We start from the raw sequence: 20,500 nt of genomic DNA, 5'->3' as shown, positions 1-20,500 counted from the left end.
TAAATTATCGGCTACTAGTGGTTTGCCAGTAACAAGTATATATTCTACAGTATAAACCAAGCATTTGTTTTATGAGACACAGCTATCTGTGCTTTTACCAACCTGTGCATATGCCCATGCTGAAACAGGACAACCTGCAAGCAAGAGGAGTAGTTACCAGGTGCTTGTAGTAGTTTTACATGACTGGCTCTCTTTTAGCCTCTTTTCTCTCTGTTAGTGGCCTTCAACAGAACTCTACTCTTCAACTCAAAACCATTATATGATTAGCATGCTTTAAACTGTTTCAGTTAATCTTGAAGTAAAATACCTACTCAGGCATACCCATCTAAACAATCCTTAAACTTTATGCAGGTTTAATGTTAAACAAATGCAAAATGTTGGGGCTCAAATCATTAGAACAAAGTTGTGCTGAGCAATGATCTCCATTAGAGTAAGTGGTCAGAAACTCCTTTAGCAGTGTTTAATGCAGCATTCCTACTTTCTCGTGCATAAACAAAGCAAATGTCACTGGAACATAGTGAAAGGCTGCTATGTTTTCACTTATATCCAAACCAGCAATTGCAGCTTGTGTGGAAGCTAACTTGCGCAGACACAGCAAAGCAGGTGTGGCTTTACCACATGGTGCTGAACCATGCCTGTATTGTAGCACGTGCTGCCACAGCCATACCTGTACTGATGCTGGGGCTGAATCCTGTTTGCTTATGTCCAAGTAAGCTGTAGCCAGTAGTCCAGATTGCAGAGGAGAGAAGCTTTGTCTACATAGCCCTTGAGGTTCCCTGTAAATATTTGGTCAATTTGGCTCACTAAAGTTCTTTTGCGTGTCTTTGTGTGTCTGTCTCTTCTATTTGTAAACCTGCCTCTACAAACTGGTGGGATTGCCATTTCTAGCCCAGAGGCTGAAGCTGTCTTTCTTTCGCATTAGTGACAAATATAAAGAATGAGTAATCTTGTTTACCAGAAACAAAAAGCTGTTTCATTAGCTGAAATAATTAGCAGAGCTCAAAGGAAGATGAGGCAAGGAGCTCTGCTAGATTGTGCCAGCTGAGGACCTGCTGCAATGAGTTTTTCAGAACAGCTGATGCCCCACATGTGAACTGTGTATGTCATTAACTCATCAGTGTTCAAGTGAGCCCTTGATTCATAAAACAGAAAAGGCCTTTCAAAGGTGCACTCGGGGCACAGGTAGCATTTAATGTAGAAGGCTAAATTCAATACCTCACTGCATGACTGCCGCTGTTGCACTGCAGCCACATCCTGGACAAGGGCCCTCAAGAAAGGGAGAACTGAAGTCAAAAGGGGATAACAAAGCAATAAAGTTCAAGCAACAGAGGCAGCATTCAGAAAAGTGAGTGGAACAGTGAAAAGTGAAGAGAGGAGGAAGTTACCAATATTGCTTGATTTGATGAGGAACTAAGAGGCTGCAACAGACAGTAATATATTGAAAGTGTGTTATTACATGTGCGCCTTATTTCAAGCTGTCTGAAAGCCTGTCCTTTAAAGATTCCTTCTCTTTGGTATGCTGCTTTGTTTTTAAAAGCCTCTCCCAGGCTGTAGCAGTCAGGTTTCGGAAGGAAATATTCCAGGAGTGATGATAGACAGTCTTCTGGAGACCCCCACAGCTACAGGCTGGGACCAGCTCCCTTTGCTATCATGGCATGCCTATGCCATCACATAATTTGTCTCCTTACCTCAGTTCTGGGCTACAGTCCTCACCTTGCTAATGACTGCTTGAATGGGTGCAGGTGTGTCCAGCAGCAGACGTGTAGCCTGAGATTTTGGTGCCGACTCTGTACTGGTTCCCCCATGTACTCAGCAATGGGGCTGTGCAGCAGCATGCTGGGATGGGTGTCTGGGCAGAAGCTGGTGTGGAGCTGGCACCTGCCACATTCCTGAGCAAAGCCTGCCCATGTTATTTGCCTTTCTTTGAATCATGCTTTTACTTGCTTGGTCTGTTTGTTTGGGGGTTTTGTTTGTTTCGGTTTGTTTTGTTTTCAGAAAACGTAGTGTTTATTTTTCCCAGTGCCTGCAGAATCATAGAATCAGATATGTTGGAAAAGACCTTTAAGATCATCGAGTCCAACCATTACCCCAGGACTGCCAAGACCACCACTAAACCACGTCACTAAAGACTTCATCTACACGGTTTTTGAACACTTCCAGGGATAGTCATTCCATCATTCCCTGGGAAGCCTGTTCCATGGCTTAGGGTTCCTAACCCCAGGAACCCTAACCAAGCGTGTTCTTGTTCCAAGAAACTCTTGTATCTTACCTCTACCTCCATGGCAGGCAGAGACTGTAATGCCTGACATAGAAGCACTATGTAGATCTGACAGTGCATTTCCCCAGTGCAAGACAACTGAAGCAAAAGCCCCATCCAGAAGTGGGGTGAAAGTTCAGCAAGAACAAAAGATACGAAGAAGGAATGACAACCCTGTGTAGAAAGTTCTGTCCAGTCGTTCATATGCTATGCCCAGCCAGGGCTGAATACCCACGCCAGCTGCGAGGCCACAGTAACACGGGGGATAAGAAAAAAGGGAGCATGGTGCGTGGGTAACACGCGTGGATCAGTTGAGGCTCCGCTGGGTGCCGGGGGACAGGATCAGGGCTCGGGATCAACCCGGGGACAAGTTTTCTGAAGGAGCCAGGTGAGCGGCAGAGGATGCTGCTGGGACCGACAGACAGGGCAGGCGGGCCGGCCGGGGCCGGGTCGGCGGGGCCGCGGGGGGCGGAGGGCAGGCGCTCGCCTCCGCGGGGCCGCCCCGCTGCAGTGTCCCGGCAGCCCGGGAGGAGGAGACGGCGGGGCGCGCAGGAAGCAGCGGGGCAGCCCCGCGGAGACGGACGCCGGGCGGGCGGCAGCTCCGCGCCCCGCCGCTCCCGCCGCCCGCGTCCACGGCCCCATGGCGGAGCCTACCGCGCTCCGAGCCGCGCCGCGGCCCTGGGCCGCCCTGCTGCTGCTGCTGGCCGCACTCCTGCCCGCCGCCGCCCCAGGTAGGCACCGGGGGTGAGCACCGGCCGCCCCTCGCGTGTCGCCGCCGGCCGCCGCGGGGAGAGGTGCAGCGGGGCTGGGGCTCGTCGGGGAGCCGCAGTGAAGGGTGAACGGGTGCTTCGGGGCAGCTCCGCTGCTGCCCTCGCCTGGCCCGGGACAGGAGCCGCGGCGGCATCGCCGGGCGGGGAGACCCCTGCTCGAGCCGCGAAGAGCACCTGCCGCTGCCCCGCGGCTGTGCCGTCCCGTCCCTCCGCCGGTTCCGACAGCGCTACCCTCCCGTAGCCAGGGGAGGGAGACCCGAGCTGTGTCGGTGGGGGTCTGCAAAGCCGGGCAAACCCCGAAGGCTCCCCGCGGCTCTCGGAGATCGGGACCGTCCGGTCAGTCCGTTGCGGTTCGCCTGCTCTTGGGGCAGCTCCGGGGAGCGGGGCTGCAGCCCGCAGGGACGCTCCCGGCCAGACGTGAACTGGGGGCAACGGAAAGCTGCCGTCCTCTTGCCTTTAGCCCCCGGATGCCTTATTCCCGCTGGCACCGGGCGGGGGTCCCTTCAGCGCGCGTGGGATCTGCTGAAAAGCCCCGCTGGCGAGGTTAGCAGCGTTGACACTGGGCAGCCCCAGCGCCGAACAGTCCTCTTCTTCCATTCCCCCCGCCAGAGCCCCGTTGGTCGGACCCTGGACCAGCCTGGGCGAGGCAGCGGCTGCTGCCAGGATTCCCGGGACTCTCAGCCTCCCGTTTAACCTGCTCTGGAGGTGGCAGATCTTCCCCGTCCTTTCCCGCGTGTACTCTAACGGCAGGCAGCGCTGAGCCACGAAGCTGACTCGGCTTGTGCCCACAAGGTCTTAGCCCCGGAGGCAGCTAGAGACAGGGTATAGAGGGACATACGGAGGCGTTTCAGCCCCTGATTTTAACTACTGGGGTTACAGTGGCCGGGCAGTTGGGTACACCTGCTCCCTGGCTCTGGCTGTCCCATCTCCAGCCCGGAGCTGCAGTTTGCAGAGGAGCCAGCCAAGCCTAGTATCTCACCCCCTGGCAGAGCTGGGCTTAGGCAGGAGAGCCTGGGACTTAATGTAATCTGTAGCTCCTGGGGAGTTCTAGAGTGCAGCTAAACAGAGTGGAAAGATCTGCTTAACCTGGAGCAAGGAAAAGATCTTTGAGTCTGGTTTGAAGACCCTGTGCACCCTGCCCTCTCCTCTGTGACTCTATCGCAGAGTAGCAGCAGTGTGTTTACAGGAGGCTGAGCGCAGAGCAGCTTTGCTGGCATGTGCCCATGTACCCACCGCTGTCTCTTTTTCTGTGATGTGCTGTTCTCGTACAGGTTAAACCTGGTAGTCTTCTGGAAGTGGATTTATAGTAGTGCTGCTCTGTGGCAATGGGAAATGGAGGGGAAACGCGATCTGCTGTCTATGGGGCTGCCTGCTGGCAAGTGGGAGGAGAAGAAGGGAAGGGAGCAGGGGAGTTTGTCTACTGACAGCATGGGTAACATCCATGGGAAATGTCATAGCCTCTGAGGAAAAGTTTTAGCTGTTGAATGCAGGCAGGCTCTTGCTCCTCTGGCTGTGTAATGTCTAAAGTGATTCTAGGGGTGCCTGAAACGTCACTGAAGATTTTGGATGTAACATCCATCCAGTCTTTCTTAGCTTGCAGTCCCACTCCAGTGTGCTGTAAACCCAAGCCAATTTCTGAACAAACCCAAATGTCTCGGTGTAGTGCTGTGCGAGAGCTCTGCATGCTTCCCAGCTACAGACCTCTGGAGCACATCAAAACCTGCTGCAGCGGGAGCACTGTGTGGTTAACCCCAGAGCGGCTGTGCCGGGATAGGGGTGGGCTGCACGTGTGCTTTTTGTCCCTGGGAGTGTGCTGGCCATGCTGAGCCGTCATCGCTTTCTTTCTCCAGTCTAGAGAGTACTTTATAAGCCACTAACCCAGGCTGGGCTCTGAACAAGTGCAGTCTCAGGCAGGAGGGCTGGGGTTGCTGAAGTCCTTTCTCAGGGGGTAAAAGCTTTTGCTGAGTGCCTTTGCTTTCTTGTCTTCTAGCTGTGTTTGAAATGGTCCCTTCCTGTCCTCCTTTCCTCGCCTTTCCAGCACACGCTCTGTCTAGCTGACTTGCTCCAAACCCACTCTGCACTTTGGAGCCTTTGTCCAAGTGCTGTGTCTGAGAGACAGGGAGACTGCCTTGGCTTGGCAGAGGGGCTCTGACAAAGGAAGTGAAAGAACCCTTCACTTTTTGTCCGTGGAAAGAAAAGATTTCCCCCCAGTGAGGGGAGGGTCTGGCGTTGGGCTGGTGCTGTCATTGAGAGCGCTTCTGCTTATCAAAAAAAAGTCAGAGTGGGTCCTGTGCCCGGGATTGTGTGGGCAGTCTCTTGGGCCAAGGAAGTGTAAGGGAGGGGTGTTGTGCCAGAGCCAGCTTAAGGGGCAGATCCCATTTGTGTATTGCCAAGAGAGATTTTGTTGCTTGCTGCCAGATCCTGTGCATGGGAGGATGGACGCTGAGGGCAGAAAGCAGTCCTGTAGGAGCCCTCCTTGGCTGCTTTTAGACAAACAATGTTCGAGCACCACCTGTGGCCAGCGGGAGAAGTTTTGGAGAAACGTTAAGATGAGGCTGTGCCCATGGCAAGGGCCTTTCTGACCAACTCTCATTTTCCCTTCTTGTCTAGACTGTGGGACATAAACAGAGAAAGCAGAAGGGTCTTCAAGGGAATTTTCCACTTCATTTAGCTCTAAGGAATGTATCTTCTCAGTTATTTAGGACAATGCTGTAATGGTATTAACTGTATAGCTCTGTACCAGCCTCTGGGTGTGTCAGAGGTATGAAAGCCCTTGTGCTGTCCAAGTCTGTAATTCCAGCTCTTCAGACAGCACATGGACTGAAGCTAGCTGGACAAGTGGTTAAGGAGATGCTTTCAGAAGCCGATGTATACAGAAGGAAAATGGGAGGGTATGAGTGTGAGTAAATCATGCAGCAAAACAAAGACATCCTTTTTCTCTGCTTGCAGAGGGAATGGGATCTTGTGTGTATTGATCCAGTCCCCCAAAAATACAGCTTCCTCCTCAGACACATTCAGTGCTGAAGTGACATTGCTGTTTCTCAGTGCAGGACACTAAAATGGTAAACGTGGCTTCTGAGTCTCAAGGATAGCTGAGGTCAGACTTCGTGTCTGTTCCAGGTTGTGTGTATCTACCTGCAGGTGGCCTATTGTCTCCAGATCAATGCAGCAAAGAAGTGTTTTCACTAGGCTCAGTTTCTGGTGCATGTCTAGGACCCACGGTTTCTTCCGCTGGCAGCTGTGTCACCCGGCTCTCTCCATCACTGGGGAAGAGCTCAGGTTTGTGGCTAAGATGGCACTGGGATCTGCTGGCACCAGGCACTGGGTCTCTTAAATCTACACTGCTGCCAGCTGATGTACAACCAGGACTTGGACCTTTTTCTGACCGAAGACCTTTAGAGTGAGCCTGTGTTTAGTGGCCTTAACGTGATCCCAAATACTCAAAAACCTGCAGCCAAACCAGCACCTGTGGTTTTGGGTTGTTTTTTTTGCCGTTCGTTTCTGGTTTTGCAATGTCACGATCTGCTTATCTTGTTTAACTTGAGTTACCTATCTTCATAAATCAGTATTCCTTAACTCCCTGCTCACCTACCCAAGTGAACCATCCATATCCAGGTGCATGCATGTATCATGGGAACATTACCCACTTGTGTGTGTGATTTCTGCTGGGGGGAAAGAGGGAGGGCAGATGTTTACCTGTGCCTCCCCCAGGCTGATAACGCACTATGCAGATGAAGTGCTCACTTCTCCAGAGGGAATGGCATAGGCATTGATGTGTCTTCCTGCCTGGAAGCTCCGTGCTGCCATTTTTGTCCCCCAAGCTGAGGTGTATTGTGTTCTTGTGCAGCCCTGAGAGGGCACTGGCAGCCCTTCTTGCACTGCACTGACCCCTCGGGCACACGGGTATGAACCGCTGGGTGATGAGGCAGTGAAATCCAGAGGGCAGCAGCGGATCTTGAAGCTGGGAAGATCCTTTCCCTCTGGCTGTGAACTTGCATTTTGGCTGTGTTTGCGCTGACACCATTGCAGCTGAGGAGTGGTGTGGCTTACATTTTCAGGGCTATAGAAGAGTGATGGGTCTCTCGAAGAAGTGCGAGGCTGTCTAGAAGATCCTCTGCTCTGCATGACCCACTATAAAGCCTTTGAAATCATGTTTACGTTTTCTTATATGTGTTAGCTATACTGCCGCTTATTCTGCTGCACTCTTGGCTACAAAACATAGTGTTGAATGTTCACAAACTGCAGTGCCAAAAAAAGCACTGCCAAGATCAAGACAGTGGCTTAAAAAGCACAAGATTTAAAAAACAAGAACTGCTGAGATCTTTTGCTTTACTGTCTGTGCTCTGAGTCTTGTGACACACGTTTCTGAGCTTTCCTCCACACCCTGGATGTCTAGGGATTTGGAGAGACGGCATGGTTTAGTCTGCATCTCCGCTGCCTGTCTCTTACCAAAGAAGCACTTAGACGAGCAAGGGGATTTTGTACTGACTGTACCTGGCTAGATGGACTTCTGATGCTCTGATCCCAGCTCTCACGTTCATTCTTACTTGCAGGCATCAGCAGCATTTGCCTGCAGCACCTCCATAGTTGTATTAATTTCCTTTGGGGACGTACAGGCACCTGGAAAGTGTCAGGTTTCCCTGGTTCCTCTTTAAGATTTGGACAAGCTTGTAACGAAAAGGAGCTTTTTCTATAGCAGACCACATGGTTGAGTGCTTAAGTACTATGCTGGTAGCAGAGTTAACGTGAGCAACATCAAACAGTGTTTACATGGTGGCTCCTTCATTGCTCAGTCTTGTCTTGCCTGGGGAGATGGGAGGTTGTGCTCACAGCTCTTGCGCCTCGGTCACTTGCAAGACCTGTGCTGGCCTCCGACCCACCGTTAGCTCTTCATAAGTTACATCTGTGCCATGGAATGCAGGAGCATTTTGGGGTGCATACCCTGGCTATATCAGACCCCCATGCTATGGTAAGAGGTGACCGCGCTTCAGTGCCTCTGAAATCAGTCTGCATGTGTGGCTCCACTGCAGTGTAGGTGCTTGCATTTGTCAGAGTCGGTCTATATTTAAAGCAAGTAGCCCCAAGTGGTGGAGAAGCAAGGAAAGGTGGAAAAAAGACCCAAGTCATGTAGCAACTGTGTGCTCTAAACAGAGAGCTTTTCCTAAACAAAGAAAAATCGTTAGTTACATCAGATGAAATACTGAAATCCTGTAGTAAGGAAGGCAGTCCATGCTTCTCCTTGCCCTGGAAGAAGACCTGGGAGGTACATCCAAATTTCACTATGTACGTGTTAGAAAATGGTCTGGAGAAGTGTGTGTTTTAAATCACCCCTCTTCAGTGGGTGACTTGATCATCAAATCAGCTCTTCATTAAATAGAGGAAATTACCCTTTGAGGACTGTGGAGTGTGTTCATATTTCATTGTTCCAGTACAGCTATTTTGCTATTACACAGTCATTGAGTCCTCTTGGGCATCTTGCAACGGTCCCAGTTCCAGCAAATCTTTCTGGCTGTTTGTATTCTTCTGGTGTTAAACTGATTATTTTTCCACTGGAGGACTCTGTTGTTCTTAATGTATACATCTGCTGTAAAATAAGAGGCAACTCTTCAAATGGTTATTTGTCATCCTGTTTACTGCGTAGTTGGCTGCAATATATTGGCTGAAACTGTTTTTTGGGGAAAAGTGCAGAACTGCTGGAGGTGGAATGTTGTATTTTCCCTGTCTCTAAAAATACAACTGAAATAAGAGAAATTGAATAGTTAACATAATTTGTTTTGGTATTCTGTAACAAAGTGCTTTATCGCTCCTTTCAGAGTGGCATTGTTGGAAGGATGTAGGGAGTGGGAAAGGATTTAGCTGGTAACAGGGAACAGCTACTGAGTTTGCCCTAAAACTCCCACAATAGAAAGTGGCAGATGTGACTGATGAATCATGCTGCTGTGACTGGCAGCTTGTGATGCCCAGTGCCCAGACCAAGCCCTGCCACCTTCCTGGCCAGCCCTCTCAGAGCCTCTGCATGCTCCTGCTGCCAAGGGAGGGGAGCATGGGAGCAGAACCCTGTGCCTACCCCTGCCACCCCTCTGGCAGGCTGGGAAGTAACCAGGCCTCATGTTTTCAGCCTTGGGAAGACAGTGTTTAGTTTTACCTGTGCTGCTAAGATCACTGGCCAGCTCTGCAGGCTGTGGCCAGATAGATAAGGGCTGGATTTAGATGCTGTTATTCCAGCTGGGTAAAGTGTTGCTTCATGTGGCAGTCCTGCTGAAATACCTATCGGCATCAGAATCTGGCCCTGCATGAGCAATTTTGCTGCACTTTTACATAGTCTGAATGTCTTTCCCTTTCGTCACCTTTTGAAGCCATGCCTGGTTCGGTGACATAACTGTGTGTTCTTTAGTGTCAGATGCTTTGCAGATGGCCCCACAGCTCACGCACGGAGAGGCTGTAGCATTGTGAAGCTGATGGTGATCCAGGGACTTGGCAGAAGGCTTGCTCCGCTTTGCAGGAGCGGGTGCTCTGCGTTATGTGTCTGCAGCCTTACTGTCAGCTGGGCTTCGCGTTGGCTTCTCTCCTAGCCATGCTATTGGTTTGATGTTTCTGGTCTCCCAAAGTAAATGTATTATAAACAGTTTAAGAGTGAATGGCAGTGATGGAAAGGGTCCATCTGGCTGCACTGAGACTTCAGCCTGCTTTCAGATTGCATGTATTTTTAATACACATATTTGGTAAGTGTCTGAGGACTTATTACTGGGGGGGTGGTATGCGGATCACAGGACCTGGTTTCATTCAGACAGACTTTCAAAGTGACATCTCACCTTTCCTGGGCTCCACTGGCCCTCTTTGAAAAACTATCGGAATGTTTTTTCCTTGCTGTGGTGCCGGAGAGCTGCCCAACCCCAGCTGCTGTTCCCTTCTACTTGAAACTTTCCAAACCAGAAGTAATGACTGAAAACTTCTGTGAGATGCTCAGCAGTATTTCCACATTGTTTTATCAAACCTCAGTGAGAGGTGCTGTCATCCCACATAACATCCCTGACAAGCAGTGAGCTGACTGTCCCTGAGATGGAGAGGGGCGCATCTCCCTAGGTTTCCCTCTGCAACTCAGGACACAGGTTCTGATGTTGTCCTGCTGTAGACTCCCTCTTGTCTACTGTGCACTGGGCTGTGATTTGTGATATGCTTACACACATACTTGCCTGCTGTGTGAAATCAGTGGACACAGCTGAAGGAGGTACATGCATGTTATTTTGATGGATCAAATCTGCAGACTGATGTAGCTTGGTGTCTGCCTTTCCAGTGTGGAGATGTTAATCCAGCTGCACCACAGAGAAGTGCTTGGAGGTGAATTCAGCTTGGTGATCAGCTCGTGTTTCTCTGGTGAAAGAGACTGTGAGCACAGAGATGAGGAGCCTAAAAATGTAGGATATCATTTATTCTAAGTTAGAGCTGCACTTGGAGTGCGTGGCGTTAAAGACCTGAAAATTTTCACACCAAGAAGGGCCTGAATGGCATCCATCCCCTGAAGTGTCTGGTGCTAGTAGGCACAGAAGAAATGGCTATATTCCTAAAGAAACAAAGCCTACAGAAAAATAAGCTCTTCTGTGATGGCACTGCAAAGGTATTGAAAACCTAGGAAGTCTAAACCGTAAACATCAATGCTAGCAAGCCAAATTCTCGTTAGATGTGTATAGTGATATGCCTTTTTGTTTGCAATGTGATGATTGCTCTGCTAGGGGATGAGTTCCTGTTCTTCACTTTAAGTAGCTACTGTAAGTCAGGCTGGTCCTCTGAGAGCGTGAGTGCACGCTTGAGGGCACTGACTCCTTAGTGGGCCCAGCGTGTGTCTTCATGAAAGCCTTTCCCAGGGTCAGGGTCAGGGTCAGGGCTGCTGAGTGCAAGGTAATACCTGCTTATTGCCACGAGATGTCTCAGACCGTAGGGGATCCTCAGCTGCCCTCCCAGCAGCTCGGATCTGGAGCAGGATGTGCCGTGCCCCTGGAAGTGCTGATTACTGAGGACCAGACACCTCTGCAAACGCGCTCATTTTCCTCTACAAAACCAGCTGTTTAAGTTACCCCTGGGGAGGGATGATGACTGGTATGAGGCATTGTGGGATTCTGGTCATGTTTGGTACCACGCTGTGCAGGTCGGGCTGGAAACCTGCAGCTGATGGTGTGACATGGGAACGGGAATGACTGTGATACCTTGGAGGGGTGGAAATAGATTTCAGACTGCCATTTTAGTAAAGTTATAAGAGAAATGGCTTTGTATTAGCTCAAGTCTGTCCCTGTGGTGGTAACAAGTGAGCTGCTCTGTGTGTTCTTGTAGCTATACAAGAAGGCTGGTGTGGGCATGGCTGTGCCTGCACAGTGATGCAGTGGGAGCATATCTAGGAGAGGATGGTTTCCACACTCCCCATTGAGAATGGAGGAGAGGAACCACCCACGTATATGTTGGCTGGGGGGAGGAATAAGGACATACAAGATAAATGTGGGTTTTTTCTAGCACCAGCAGATTGAGAGGAAGGATGGCAGCCCAGTGGAGAGATGAAGGGAGAGCTGAGATAACTGAGATAACTGAGATAACTGAGATAACTGGCCTCAGGGTCTGTGTGGGGGTATGCATCAGAGTAGCTGATGAGTTAGTATGGATGTTCCTGAAAGAAGGTGGTGTGCCTGGAGAGAGAGGAGGTTAATTAGGTAGAATGGGTTCCCACCATTCTACCTGTTGCTTTCCTTGGGGAGAAGCAAGTTTTTACTTAAGACCAGAGCCTTGCAGAGCAAGCTGCTAATAGTTGCAGTAAGGGTGGCAGAAGCAGACCCTATGAATCCAAACATAAGAGCCTCCATACAGTTAGCTATAGGGTTTGCAAGGTTGTTGGCAATGAAAAAGGAGCCATTTGGCTTTTTCAGCAAGAGGGCCCTCTTGCGAATATATATTTTAAGCTGCTTGTGCTGTATAAATATATATGTATTTTAAAAACCCCACTTTTGTTACGGTTACAAGCAGTCACTGTAAAAACTGACAAGGCAAATACTAAAAGTTTTAACTGTCTGTAGCAGCTTTTCAGTAATTTTGGGCCCCTTTGTATGGAAGGAAATCACTGTTTCAGGAAGCTTTGCTGCTTTAACAAAATGTTTGTGCTACTGAATGGTAGCAGATGGCCACCCCAGAAGATGTGAGTTGGTTAAGCTACATGTAAAGCAGTGCAAATTTCTTTGCCTTCCTAGCCTTGGTTTGACGGATCTGAGCTGGGGTTTTGCCTCTGCTGTCACTGCAGGGCTGCTTCCTCAGTGTTGGCTGTGCAGAACATCCAGATCCAGGCTGCACGTGACTCTGTTGAGAAGCATCTCCTTGCATGCCATGCAGGGGAAGCTCTGTGACCGTAGAAGATACTATTGTCATAGCACTAAGGGTTGGTTTTCAGCAGAAGCTCATATATGGACTGTGCAAAATTGGTTCAGAGTTCACAAAGTGGGCAGTGCCGAATAGGTGTTTTGGTATTTGAAAACTTCATTCCTTGTCAGAGAGTCACCTAGCAGCAGTTAGAGAGTGTACCGTATCAGTACACTCTTTCACTCCACCACTTCTTCCAGTCTCCCACTTTGGGTGTTCAAACAATAATATGTGAATAACACAAAGTAGGAGTCCATGCACATTGGTAATGTATGGCTCTGGCAGGCTGCTAGCTATGGCATATTGAAGACTCTGGAAGTCTAACATGGTTCTTCCTGAGACTTGCTCTCCTGATTTTTGCTGAGACTTTTTTTGAGTTGAAGGGTTTATTTTCTTCCCCAGACATTCCTCTTGCCATATATCCCACTGGTCAGGGATGCTCTGTGCTGTGTGAGGAGAAGCTACAAGTTTTGCACCTCAACATTGGAGGCAAAGCCATCAGTTGCTTTGTAGATACTTGTATTTCCAGTCCTAGATATCCCTGGGCTAAAGCGAGGAAGATGGCATGGATTCTCTTTAACAAACTTGTACAGCTGTGAGTGCATCTTTTCGATATGTTAAGCTGTTTTTCAAGGGTATTAGTTAGGGAAAGGCTTTGCTGACCATTCCAGCTAGCACTTGACAGACCGTGATGTGTAAACTGATGTGGTGATTGCAGGTGACTGCTGCCATTTGCCTCAGTCACGTTTGCTCAGCTATGGTAGGACTAATGTAGAGTGTAATACAGCCCAGGGCTTTTCTTGAAGACATTGTTTTGAATATGACTGCAGAGGTTTGCTTTTTGAACATGAAATAAGAAAGTAATTTATCAGTAATGGAGATCTGTGCCTATCCATTTCTTACCTGAGCCCAAACTAGTGCAGCGCTCCTAAGAATAGTGATAATATTACTCTGGCCATTTCCTTGGCATGTGTTTTGTCTAGTATCTATGATCTTTGCGCTTTGGGAGACTTGAGAGTGTATGCCACCAGCTTCCCTTTTTTTAGGGTACAAAGTGGTTGGAGCTAGGTGATCTTACAGGCCTTTCCAACTCAAACTATTCTATGATTCTGTGATTCTATGTACTTTTTGAAAGATCTTTTATCATAAATAATGCGGCATAAAGTTATTTAGAAGAATCAAGGCTGGTGTTGTTTCAAGACATGAATTGTGAACAGTTTTATAGGTAGATAAATAATGGTTTAGTGGGGTTTATTTGCATTTTGCATGAAGAGGAAGAAGCAAAGACTGTGTTATTTTAGGATGTACTTTTTCCAGTTCCTGTGGAGAAACTTAACCTCTGAGAGCTGCTAATGAAAGAGCAAAGACCAAAAGAGTGTTTTGTTCCTAGCAAACCTGTACCTTAGGAAACTCTCAAATGTTTCTGATTTATGAAAAGTTTGAAAAATGAAATAAAAATTGGGAGTTTAAACTTTTTTCTTTCCTTCACACACGATGAAGCTTGAATTCCTACTCTCTGTGAGTCTGAGACATTTTTGGCAGTTTCTAGTGGAAAGTTGAACGTGCACTTCAACTAGAGATGGAATGGAAAGACTTTACGTAAACATGTGAATCTCCAATAGATTAAGAAATCTGTGTTACTGTACAGGGCAGGTTTAGATATATTGAGGTGGTTTTGGAGAGAGGTATAAACCACCCTCACCCCATACAAGTAATCCAGAGCCCTTAAGAAGGATGATTTGGTAAATCCTTCTTAAGGATGCATAAAGGAATGAACCAGCAGCAGAGCCACACCATCCAGATTTCCTACACTGTGGATCCAGAGCTAATCTTTGCTTCAGAAATGTCTCACTGACCCTCTTTTAGTGTATGTGCGTGAAAATCACAGTTTTCTGGGATTTTCAAAGTCTCAGGTATCTAAAGAACAGTTGAAGCCATGAGTTTCTGGCTAGTTGTGGCTTGGTTAGCACTCATCACTGTTTCCACAGATGACTGATGTACTGCATTTGGTGGGTGTTAACGTGCCCGAGGTGAATAGGATTATCAGAGGCTCTGTGATGTGGGGGCATGAGGGTGAAGGTGGCTGAGAGCTTTTGGTTCCGCCCCACAACCTGACACCCCTAACTAATACAGAGGAGGTTAGCTTTGAGGATCTGCCATAAAACATCCCAGCAGCCCAGAGCTGAGTGAGGTTTGGACAGAAATCAGATATTTGAATGGGAGTATTTCATTAAAAATACAATTCAGATAAAAAGTGAATAATATGAACTAAGCATATAAAGCTTTGTGCTTTATGGATGTGGGTAACCACTGCTTGATATGGTTGGAGTAAAAGCTGGTGCAGAAAGAGAATTGTGCTGCCTGCTATGACTGACTTTCCATAAACCTAGTCCATATCTCCCATCAGGATAATTATGCCCAATGTTTTCTTCAGCCTTTGAATAAGCAGGGCCTCATTCTTCGCTTGACTGCCTCTGTAATGTGCCACTGATTTTAGTGAGATTGCACTAACATGAAAGCAGAGCAATGGAGTGAAGGTTTAGGTTCATAAGAAGTAATCCAGGTGTGCAGCATACAGACGCTGCCACGGTTTAGTTAGCCTCCTAATGAGCAGTACAGTTTTAGTAGGTGTGTTTTCCTTCCTGGAGATCTGTGGCCATACCTGCAGGAAGCAGGACATAGGTTGGCTCACAGGAACGCATGCTCTGCCTCTGACTTGTGTTCCCTGCCAACCCACTTCAAAGCTAGCTCAGGCTGCTGGGTTATGAGTGGGGGAGCAGCAGTATAGGGGATGCATGACAGCCTGGAAACAATACTCTATTTTTACTACCTCTCCTGTGGGCATCCTTTGAGGCCCACCTAGAGGGGAATAGGCTGGCTCACCTGCAAGCCATCTTTATGGGTGGTAAGAATAAATGTGGCTAGGCTGCAATGCAGTCTCATATCCAGACTGGGCAGACTGGCATCGTGCAAGCTCCATGCTGGTGTCTGTGCTGAAGAGAAGGACATCTGTGGGCTTGTGATCCTGCGAGGCTGGGTCACCCTTCTTGGCTAGCCATATCTGTGTGGGCATCAGCTGTGGGTGGAGAAGTACCAGCTTCAACCTATAGAAAGCTCTGCATATGTTCCTTCATGTGGAAACCTCTAAAGAAAGCTTTCCCTTGGTGGCAACTTCACAAAATATGAGAAAACCACTGAGATTAAGTCAGTCTGAGTCATGTTTCCATGCAACCATCAGAAATTTTCAGATAAAAAGAGCAATGCTGGCAGATGATGTAATTCTCTCCTGCTGCCATGGTGGATTTTACCATGTGCATTTGTACTGGGGTCAATTCTTTCTCATAGAAACACGTGTAGAGATTATGGCTCAGAAGTGGTAGCTCTCCGTGTGGGAGTCAGTATATTTTACAAGAGGAATAATATCCATCTTAGTGCAAGCTTTGTGTTATCTTTGTGCCTCCTTCTGCTGTTGTCATAGGCAAAATTGCCAAGTTGTTAGAGCAGAATGAGAGTGTTGCCGCTCATTACAGGTTGTGCAGCCAAAATCCTGCCTGGGTTCCAAGGGACACTTCCAGTAGACCCACACCCCTGACAGCCTTTGAAATGTCTGGGGGACAAGCAGCAGACTGGGGCAGCCAAAATTGTAGATCTGTTAGCTTTGTGGCAATGATTTTTGCTGGTAGATACTATCATAGTAGAAGTATGTACATCTTTCATGTTGGATGTGTCAGGAAAGGCAGGGATGAAGCTGTTGCCTATACAGATGCTGTGGCATCCCACAGAGCCATACCCATCGCAGGTCTTCTGCCTTGTCCTTCGATGTCGAGCCATTAGGAAAACATCTTGGTTTAGGGCATGTGTTTGACAATGTTGATGTGAAACTTGCAGAGGAGGGCACAGACTAGTTTTGACTTGGAACTTGATTACCCTGCCATACATGGTATGAATGAAGGTAATGACCAGGGTTGAGGTGTGAAAAGGGGATTTGCAGTGGAAAGCATTTTGACATAAACTGGTTGTGGCCCCTTTGCCCTCCTGCTCCTATAGCAGAAGTGCTTCTTAATCGCCCAGCTCAGCCCTGTGGAGAGGTTGGCCGTGAACAAGGCAGCCCTGCACCTTTGCCAGCTGGTTTTGCCTGCTCTGCTCTTTCCAAGGAGCCCCCAAAGGTGATGCCATTCCAGTACCACCTTTCCTCCAAGTCAGTGGATGGACAGCACCCCGAATGAACAGTTGCAGACTAGGGCCACAGCTGCGGTGTGCTCTCACGGCCCCTTGGGGTTGCTGGGTGTTTTTTATCACCACAGTGCTTTGGTCACTGGAGAAACCTGAATGGGAAGCGTTCAGAGGCATCTGGTGTGATTGAGGAGGCTCAGTGGGCTCCCTTCAAAGGGTTCTGATGTAGAAGGAAACCTATGTGTGGATGTCAGTGGGAGAATGTGAAGTGTTCAGCACTTCACTGTTGGTTGTTCTCAAGTCATAATATATATATTAATCACGTAGAAATATGTTGTTGAGTTTGGAAAATGCCCTAGTCCTACTGTGCTTAGCCTTCAGAAGGCTCTTCAGAGGGACCACTGGAAACTTCTGTTGATGCTGTCAACTTAAAGAATGTCCTCTGGATGCCAGGTAACTCTTCTACAGATGTATAATGAATTGCTTTGCTTAAATCAGACATTACAGTTGGATACTGGTCCTCTGCCCAAAACTCCTGGCCAGCGCCCGGTGAATTATGGCACACTTTCCATTGTGCTTTGCAGGAACTAAAGCATTCCAGTCCCCACTTTCTGTGCCAAGCAGAAGTGTGTGGAAATGTGCTGAGCGATTATTCTTTTTTTTTTTTTCTGAGAGAAACAAAGGATTTATGTGTCACTTGTCTCCACTGCTTAAACTGATCGGCTTTTTTCCAGGACATCTGACACTGACTGGCACTAAAATAGTTGATCAGCCCATACAGGGACAAGGTTGATGGAGCTTTTTAAAGTGCTAGGGAACCTACCAACACAGTAAGCCTGAGTCTGCATTTGGTCTCCCGTTTCAGTCCTACTTGCTCTGATCATATGCTCATGCTTTTACATGTTAACTGACGCAATGCTACAAAGATCCCCACTAGACCTAGTGCTATGCTCTGTGCCATGGCTGGTCCAAAGTACCTCACTGAGTCTTCTGGAGTTAGAGCAATCAGCACATCTTGGTTCAAAGGGCCACATCAGCACTGTGTCTGATGTCTGAGCTGGCTTGCCAACTGCAGGAAATATCTTTGTAGAGTGAACTCTTCTGGGGATGGCCCTGATCCAGCCCTCATTGAAGCTGGTGGAATTGCTCTCACTTTCTCAGCGGAACTTGGATCAAACTGCCAACTTAAAGGAAAAAAATACCAGTAATACTTTGCCAAAGTGACACGGAGCATTAATTTTTGGGTGGAAAACAAGTATCTTCCTGTGGTATTTTGTCTGTTCTCTTTGTTACTTTTTTGCTGATGTGGCTTCGGGATAGCTGAATGGAGATGGCTAGCGGTGACAGTATGTGAAGGAGAGGACCAAAGCAGCAGCCCCTGTGTGGGTTGCTGGGTGAGAAAGGTGAGATGTTCTCTGTCCCTTGTGCCTCTCAGTTATGGTAAAATGCCATTTTTCTTTTCCTGTTCATATATAACAACCAAATTGAAAGCCCTGAGTTGCACAAAGGACTACAGAGCTTTAGACGCGTGGCTGTACTAGTAAAGCTCTGCTTTCTCCTTTTTCAATTACGCTCTGTTTTGAAATCTATTTCAAATCAGGTGAAAAAACCGAAGTGGTGTATCAGAATTGTCCCAGCCCTTAAAGCCAACACACAAAGTGATTTACCTGCTGGAAGTTGGTAGAGCAGTATGTGGAAAACAACACCCATTGCGGGTATGAAGAAGGGATGGGTGATCATGTTGCAAAGCATTTTTGAGCACAGTAAGCTCTTTTTCCTGATGAAGGACTGGCCATGATACAGCCAGTACATGAACACCACCAGCTGAGTGTGGGTTTTCTCCCCCTGCCTCTCTGGTGCCTCTGGCCAGGCTGGCATCCCTCAGTCTTTCTGCACCCTTGGGCAGATGCCTGTCTTGATTTCACAAGTTGCTTACCAAGAAGGCAGTTGTAAAGGTGCCCTTGAATGTGTTTGCCACATGTGCTATGAACTTGAGTGTCACCACTCAAGCAGTTGTGTTTAGGAGAGGCTGACACAGTAGGTTTTAGGAGTGTGGATGTTTTACAAAGGGTCTTACCTCACAAATTGAATGAATTTTAGAGTTGCCACCTGAAGAATCAAAATACAGTGCTTTTTTTTTGGTTTGCCTACTTATTCACTGTCATTTTTTTGCTACAAGAACAGCTGAGATCCTCATGGTGGTACTCTCATGTATACCATGAGAGTGCATGGCATACACAAGTGTTATATCCCAAAGAAATAGCTCAGAGATCTAAGAGCCACCTCTGGCTGAGGTACTTTTCTAGTTCTGGTGGTGGGTTTTGGGAGGGATGCTGCAGGGTGTTTGTAAACTGAATGGCTCAGCTCTGAAACTGTATTGCAGATTGGCAGTGGTGCGAGGTTATTACCTCAGAGGACAATTGATTGTGCTCAGGGAGCAGTTAAGGACTTCCTAAGAAAGGGATCTACTCTTTGCGGAGGGTGAATGAACTGAGCAGTTTGGCGCGCTTTATTCAGTGTTCACATTTTATTAAATCTGTTTAGTCTGGTAAAGCAGCAGTAGTCTAGAACCCAGGGTACAGAGCCAGTCAGTCTCATCTGATGCTTAGAACTTCATTTTTTAAATTAATAACAAAAACCAAAACACCGACACCCCTCCCAAAAAACAAACCCAAACCAAACGCGAGCAACAAAGTAAGTAACAAATCCCACCAGTTTGCTATTGCAGTGTAGACTGTGATGATTTTTGGTCAAGTTGCTCATGACAGGATTTCATTTGCCAGCTGGCGCTTTTGGCCTTTTCTAATGAAGGCAGTTGATCACTTTGTGGTGATTTTGTTTTCTCTAAGCAGCTACAACTTCTCTGTTCAAGCTGTTACTGTGCCTGTGGTTGGGTCACTGTGCTTACCCTCCCAAGCTTCTAGATGAAGTGAAAAGAGGGGTTGGTAGATGTTTATAGACTGTATGGATGTTGTCTACTGACTGTGCCAAACATGTGTCCTCTCCACAGCAGAACCCATTTTATAGGTCCAGTTTTCCAGTCCTGAAGCAATGGCACATAGAAGGAAAATGTAGAAAAGTTTTTGCTGACTAGGGAAGGCAAACCGAAGCATTTTGTACCTAGACTTGTGGTGCTAAATTGAATTGCCTGATTTTTTGTGACCTTATATTTCAACTACTTCTTTTTTCACTTTTATTTTAATAGGTTTGGGTTGCGTGAGAAATTTTTACCCACAGTTATAGATTGGTTACTAGGGGTCAGTACTTGCCTTTTCTTCTGGAGCTATTTCATGCTTTCCTTTGGTAGATAATTGATGAAGCTCTCTGAAGAATCTGTGTGATTTGGCAAGTGCAAGCTGCCTCTTTGTATGGTTGTTTAGAGGATGTTTTACCCTCAGCTTCGACCTCATGATCTGGGCTTACCTCATTTGTAAAATGTTATCCCACAGTCCTGACACGCACAGAAACTTTGGCAATAATAGTGGATGTTTCAACTGCAAAAAGTCAATACTGAGGCTTTAATGAGCCCTGCATTTTGGGGGCCAAGACTATAAACGAATTCCTGCAGCTGTAGGTAATGTTGGATTTCTACACTGAAGAGAGCACAAGGGAGTGACTCTTTCTCATTCTTCGGAACATAGAAAAGGATTTGATTTTAATTGAAGGTATCTCTTTAGATGAGGTGACTGCTGTCATTGGCCATTTCTGGGTGCCCATTTATCTGGGTTGGACTCAGCTGGCCAGGATGGAGCTGTGGTATTGATGCTGGATATGGGCAGCAGTGCAATGTATCCATCCTGTGACATGAGGATATGTTATACCATGGTATATATACCAAGGCATAACCATGTAGAGAGCAAGATATTGGGGTTTCTGTTTGCACTTGGTCCTCCCTACTGGTAAATCT

At 47.6% G+C, this 20,500-nt stretch overlaps 1 protein-coding gene across 1 annotated transcript in view; it reads left to right on the top strand.

Moving 5' to 3' along the window:
* Positions 1-2,897: 2,897 nt before the first annotated feature.
* The window catches only part of FNDC1 (fibronectin type III domain containing 1), a gene marked incomplete at both ends in the record, with an annotated part of 62,453 nt that continues 44,850 nt past the window's right edge, over positions 2,898-20,500 (top strand). The window contains one exon of the mRNA XM_080616067.1: positions 2,898-2,988. Within this exon, the coding sequence (XP_080472193.1) occupies positions 2,898-2,988 (91 nt within the window). The remainder of the gene's footprint in view (positions 2,989-20,500) is intronic.

This window comes from Psittacula echo (genome assembly GCF_963264785.1).
Source record: "Psittacula echo genome assembly, chromosome: 4".
In the NCBI taxonomy this organism is placed as follows: domain Eukaryota; kingdom Metazoa; phylum Chordata; class Aves; order Psittaciformes; family Psittacidae; genus Psittacula; species Psittacula echo.
The sequence above is the reverse complement of the archived record's forward strand: the minus strand, read 5'-3'. Positions and strand labels throughout refer to the sequence as shown.